The sequence below is a fragment of the Triticum aestivum genome, chromosome 1B (genome assembly GCF_018294505.1).
Source record: "Triticum aestivum cultivar Chinese Spring chromosome 1B, IWGSC CS RefSeq v2.1, whole genome shotgun sequence".
NCBI classification, from domain to species: Eukaryota; Viridiplantae; Streptophyta; class Magnoliopsida; order Poales; family Poaceae; genus Triticum; species Triticum aestivum.
In genome coordinates this window covers 151,675,600-151,681,215 of record NC_057795.1, presented here as the reverse complement: position 1 = coordinate 151,681,215, position 5,616 = coordinate 151,675,600, and the positions used below count along the sequence as shown (strand labels likewise).

The 5,616-nt window shown below is 51.4% G+C and overlaps 2 protein-coding genes across 2 annotated transcripts; one reads left to right on the top strand and one right to left on the bottom strand.

Annotated features, from left to right (window-relative positions):
- The first annotated feature begins 967 nt into the window (after nt 1-967).
- On the top strand, nt 968-3,244 carry LOC123112926 (REF/SRPP-like protein OsI_017815). The gene is made up of 3 exons (XM_044534037.1): nt 968-1,267; nt 1,358-1,606; nt 2,345-3,244. Exons 1-3 carry the CDS (start codon nt 1,214-1,216, stop codon nt 2,798-2,800), a joined length of 759 nt encoding a protein of 252 aa, XP_044389972.1. The 5' UTR covers nt 968-1,213; the 3' UTR covers nt 2,801-3,244.
- A 574-nt stretch (nt 3,245-3,818) lies between these two features.
- On the bottom strand, nt 3,819-5,249 carry LOC123112922 (BTB/POZ and MATH domain-containing protein 1-like). The gene is made up of 2 exons (XM_044534031.1): nt 5,045-5,249; nt 3,819-4,891 (listed from the first exon to the last, which is right to left on the bottom strand). Exons 1-2 carry the CDS (start codon nt 5,136-5,138, stop codon nt 3,885-3,887), a joined length of 1,101 nt encoding a protein of 366 aa, XP_044389966.1. The 5' UTR covers nt 5,139-5,249; the 3' UTR covers nt 3,819-3,884.
- Nucleotides 5,250-5,616: the final 367 nt, after the last annotated feature.

Sequence of the window (5,616 nt, the reverse complement as noted above, 5' to 3'; positions counted from 1 at the left end):
GCTCGGCGTGCTCCGCACGGTCTTCCGCCGTGTTCAGACGAGGCAGAGGAGCGAGGTTGAGCGCTTGCTCGAGCGTGTACACATCTTGGAAGTTCATCCTGTCGCGCCGTCCCGTACGTGCCGAGGGCGAGCCGGAGTTCGCCGGAGCGTATCTCCGCGGTGTAGCTGCCGTTGGGCTGCAGGCGGACGCCGCGGTAGCCGGACGCTCCTCGGCGGCGCGGCGGCATGGCGGCGCGTCGGTGGCGGGGCGCTGGAGCGGCGCGTGGCAGAGAGGGAAAGGAAGAGGGGAAGAGATGTGTGTGGAGAAGGCGCGTGGCGCGCGCGAAGCGGCGCGCCAAATCTTGCGCGCGAGCTGGCGCCTTTTCGCGCGCACGCGCAGACGATTCCCACGCGCGCTTGTTTCCCGCGGCCGCTGGAGCGCGGCAAACCGCGCCGCGCGCGCTAAAAGCTGCGTTTACCGCGCGCGCGTCGTTTGGGGCTTCTGTTGGAGATGCTCTGAACTACGCGTCCAGTTGGGGCCTTGTGAATTACTGGGAGGTTATGTGGTCGACACAAAACCAGTGGTCTTGTTGTGCAGAAAGCCTGTTCGTCAGCGTCAGGTTTTCACCAGAATGCCACAGATCTCTAGACCTCGTCTCGAAACTTCCAGCAGCGTAGCAGCACCACCACAAAACATTCCATTCCAAACAAAAAGAAAAAAAACAAACCAAAAAGCGTAAAACACGGCGAACGCCGTTCACACATCTCGCACCGCCCATCGTAAACGCAAAACCGCCCGTACACGTCACACCGTCCCCCGTCTCCCTCACAGACGCGCCGGCCCCACACCCAACCGCGTCCGCGTCACGGCGCGAAGCCACCACCCACACCCACCGGCACGCGGGTCCCATCTAGCCTGCCCCACTGTCGGCGACGCGCAGCGGCCCCACCCCCACCCCCTTCTGGAAGCCCCGGCACGGACGCGAAACGGACAGCCGCCCGCCCCCCTCAACTAGGCGAAAATTCCTTAACCCCGAAGGCGAAAACAGACGCGTCCGATCGGTTTCATATTGTCTCTCTCTTCCCTATAAGATCCCCGATTCCCCACCTCCGCCAAATCCATCCACCAAATCCCCAAAACCCTATCAGCGAAATCGACTCGATCGAGAAAGTTCTTCGTCTCCCTCTCGCGGAATACACAAAGCACCGGTTGATCCCAAGCGGAAGAGCAGTGATGGCGCAGTCCGGCAACAGCGACGCCGCCCCGATCAGCACCCAGCCCGCGGCGGTAAGGGATCTCGTCCCGAGATTTGTTTCGAGTTTTTGTTAATTTCCTTGTGTTTTGGGGCTGATCTGTGGTTTGTTGGCGCGCGCGCAGGAGGAGGTGACGGTGGGGAGGACGCCCGAGGAGGAGGCGGCCAGGCTGAGGTACCTCGAGTTCGTGCAGCAGGCGGCGGCGCAGGCCGTCGTGCTTGCCGCCGCGGCCTACGCGTACGCCAAGCAGGGCGCCGGCCCGCTCCGCCCCGGCGTTGACCACGTCGAGGGGACCGTCAAGGCCGTCGTCGGCCCCGTCTACGACCGCTACCACGCCGTGCCGCTCGACCTCCTCAAGTTCCTCGACCGCAAGGTGAGAACGATTGAGAAACTCAACTTTATTTCTTAGCTGTATGCAAGGATTTATTATCCGATCCAGTTCCTGGATGTTGCTCTTCGCCACGGGAGTACCTGGTTGTTCTCTGCTCCTGATTTCACATCGCATCTGCATAGTGTTATAAGTCATTATGCCGATGAAACGGCTTGTCTGATCTTATGGTGGATTGGTTTGTCCTGTTAATCTAGTTTGTGAAGTAGTACGGATGATGTCCTAATAATTTTGATACCTAGAAATCAAGGTTTTTCCCCATCTGTTGATCACAAACCATCTCTGAACACCAGAGAAACCGACTTTTTAGGCACTAATTATAATTTGTTGTTGGCTGCTGTCTGCTTCATTTTCTATCTGTATATTGTTGGATTGTACTAGAATTTAGTTGGTACGGGGCAAAATTTAGTTGATGTTAATTGAGCTTCTCATATTTTGCTTGCATCTATCTGGGGAAATCGAAATGGATTGGCTGTAACTTTCCCATCAATCAATTTATGTCCAGTTTATCAACACAATAGCATGTGGCTGCGTGAGAGATATCCTGTTAAGAAACAAATATCATAATAATACGGCCATTTGAGTTTGATTGTGGCTTGTTCTTGCAGTGTGAGGCAAGCATTATGCAGTGTCAACTGTTTCTTCATTTCTACATGTCCAACATGCATTGTATCTTCATCATTTGAAGTAACTAATGTTTGCATGTGTGCTTGTGCCTTGCAGGTTGACGAGTCTGTCCAGGAGCTGGACCGCCGTGTCCCACCAGTCGTGAAGGAGGTGCCGACCTATGCCCGCTCTGCAGCAGCTGAGGTGCAGAAGACAGGCATAATGGGCACAGCAACTGGACTGGCCAAGTCGGCCATTGCTCGCGCTGAGCCTAAGGCCCGTGACTTGTATACCCGCTATGAGCCTGTGGCGGAGCGCAAGGCTGCCGAAGCCTGGGCCGCCCTGAACCGCCTCCCGCTCGTCCCCTCGGTGACCCGTGCCGTCCTCCCCACAGCTGCACAGCTCTCAGCCAAGTACAACTCTGCAGTGCTCGATGGCGCTAAGCGTGGCAACTCCGTCGCCACCTACCTCCCGCTCGTCCCAACTGAGCGCATTGCAAGGGTTTTCGCCAACCCGGCCGCCGACACTGCGCCTGCCACAGCTCCTGAGATGCAGCCCATCCCGACGCAGTAACAATAAGAGCTACCCGGAGTTATGTTACCTATAATAGCTGTTAGGAGTCAGTATCTCGTTGTAGTGTCTTGTTTGGCTTGTGGTGGACAGTGGTATTATGTGTGGATGGTCACTGTGGTATCCGCCTGTGTGGAGGCGACTCTGAATGCTGTTGCTGTGCAGCATCACCTGCTTTGCGTTTTACTCCCTCCGTTCCTAAATATTTGTCTTTCTAGACATTTCAAATGACTACTACATACGGATGTATGTAGACATATTTTAGAGTGTAGATTCACTCATTTTGCTCTGTATGTAGTCACCTGTTGAAGAAAGACAAGTATTTATGAACGGAGGGAGTAGTTTGTTCTGCATGAACCACTGTGTGTAATGCTTTGAATCAAAGTTACATGAAGCACCATCTGTAAATTCATAACTGTTTTTATGCGAGTGTGTATTGACTGTCAATCTGCACTGTTTTATTTGCTTGTAGTTTACCACTGCTGCCAAGTTATTTGCATGTCTATGTAGATTACTTCCGCTGATAAGTGAGCAAATTTGAGCCTTTTTTTGAGCTATGTTAGATGAATGATTTTTGCATATTTCTGGGCTGATTAGCAATTCGGAACGGAGGGAGTATTTAGATTACAGGAGCTATAGATAGTTATGCATTAGATTAGCAGAAGTAAACTTTTAAAAGCTTCAGGTCAAGACATGGCCAAAAGAACAAACACAAACGGAAAACAAGCTGCTCATTCAGCACGAGTATCCGATATCTGATGAACATCCACCACTCCGCCATTAGTACTCAGTAGCAACTATGCCCAATACTGCTAATAAGAAGATCAGTAATATCAGGCTCCCAGCTCATGAAACAAATTTAGTACGCCCCAGTACGCTTGAGAAGTTGCCACATACTCCCTCCGTTCGGAATTACTTATCTTGGAAATGGATGTATCTAGAACTAAAATACGTCTAGATACATTCATTTTCGCGACAAGTAATTCCGAACGGAGGGAGTACCACTCACCACGTTCCAAAACACATCTAGTACTGTCGCTGGAACACCTGAACTATATACATGGAGATATATCTCACTGTTCATCTCCTAAACCCTCTTTTTTATGTCAGCAATGATCTCTGGGAATTTCAGAACCAGCAACGCATAACCATCAGTGAATATGGCCTTCTTGAAATTTTCCTCCACCACAAAGAAGTCAATGCACCTGTTCTTCAACTCCTGGCAGTTGTAGGTTTCAGCCCAAGCTAAGATAGTTGCAACTGTATCTACCGACACTTTATCCCACAACTTCTGGGCGCAAATAATCTTCAGTCTGTCCAGTGCATACAGATCGGCCGCAGCAAGCAGGTTCTGGAACATCTCGGTGGAAGAGTCCTCAAGCTCGTCTTCTAGGGGCAGTTCATCTGTGTATATGAACCGGAGCATAATTTTGAATGTTGCAGGTGTGATGTCGTGCAGCGTGATGGATGGCATTGTAGCCTCAGACATGGGGCCGAAGAGCTCTGCTCTGAAGACCGGGGAGCGGGCAGCAAGCACTGCTCGGTGAGCATGGAATGTCTCATTGTCAACAATGAACGACACATCTGTCCCATCAGCGTGATCTAGCAGGCGGCCAAGATGGGTCCCGATGTTTGAAGGAGGGACAAGAACACAGTTGTCATCGATGATCATGATGGAAAATACAAATGTGACATGCCCCTCTGTTAAGTAATCTTCCTCCAATATAGTTCCCTCGATGAACTGACCCCATCCCCAGCAGTCGCTGCTGTCTTTATCTTCCATGATTTCCAAGGTTCGAACGAACCTTCGTCTGTGTGCCATACATGGCTTGCTGTCCCTACCCATCATAAAGACCTCAAACATGACCTCCACACTTCTAGACTTGCTCATGTGCTCGAGGAAGATGGAAACATACTCCTGGTCGGCCTCTAACTCCCCACGCGGGAAGAACTTAACCCTCCACAGGTGTCCCCCGGCGGAGACGATGTCGGAATAGAAGGCCGTGCCAACGGGAATCTGCTTGCTTCGCTCATAGTCTACTTTGAATTGGAAGACACAAGAGCCCACGCTGATGTTCTCCGCGGGTTTGTTCACTGAACAAAATTTAAGTAGATGTAAGGACAAATTGCCACAAAACAACATCGAGCAAGCAAAGAGAAAGTACCGCAAAATCGACAATGCAGGGTACACAAGCTAGTGAATCCTTGAGCTCAACGAACCGAAGAAGAGCACGAGAGGGCACTCACTGGCTTGCTGTCGGAGATGGCAGCGGTTGTCCTGCTGGTGGTGGTGGCGATCGGTGCTGAGGCGCTGCCGGACGCCCCTGAGGCACCGGAACATCCGCCGTACGCCGTGTGTCCGCCTCCTCTTCCCCGCCGCTCCTCGTCGCCTGTGCTCGTGGCCGCCGCCACTCGCGGCGAAACCCTTGAGCACAGAACTATTCTTTTTTTTCTTTTCTTGAGGCTGGTCATAGTGGGGAGTAACTTAGACTAGTAACATACATATGTTACTAGTCTATGTTACTACCTTCATAGTGGGTAGTGTCATAGATGTGGTAACATAGTTGCCTTCATTTATTACTTTGTAGACTCATTATGCATTGGAAACCGCTATGTGATGGTAACATATTATGTTACTCTATTTGCCTCTCTCCTCATTAACTACTTGCCACATCATCATTTTTGCTTATGTGGCATTTATGTTACTACCTATGTTACTTCCACTATAACCAGCCCGAGAAGAAGCACAGAACTGTTCTTTGCGGGCTACCAGCGCCGCATGTGTGTATATGAGCCCCACGAGAATGTAATTGGCTGGC

What these genes read in the sequence shown, in the direction of transcription:
- LOC123112922 (XM_044534031.1), bottom strand. Translation starts at nt 5,138, where the DNA reads ATGTTCCGGTGCCTCAGGGGCGTCCGGCAGCGCCTCAGCACCGATCGC. An exon ending in CCATCTCCGACAGCAAGCCA is followed by an intron (nt 4,892 to 5,044) that starts GTGAGTGCCCTC and finishes AATTTTGTTCAG; the next exon opens with TGAACAAACCCGCGGAGAAC.
- LOC123112926 (XM_044534037.1), top strand. Translation starts at nt 1,214, where the DNA reads ATGGCGCAGTCCGGCAACAGCGACGCCGCCCCGATCAGCACCCAGCCC. An exon ending in TCAGCACCCAGCCCGCGGCG is followed by an intron (nt 1,268 to 1,357) that starts GTAAGGGATCTC and finishes GCGCGCGCGCAG; the next exon opens with GAGGAGGTGACGGTGGGGAG. An exon ending in TCAAGTTCCTCGACCGCAAG is followed by an intron (nt 1,607 to 2,344) that starts GTGAGAACGATT and finishes TGTGCCTTGCAG; the next exon opens with GTTGACGAGTCTGTCCAGGA.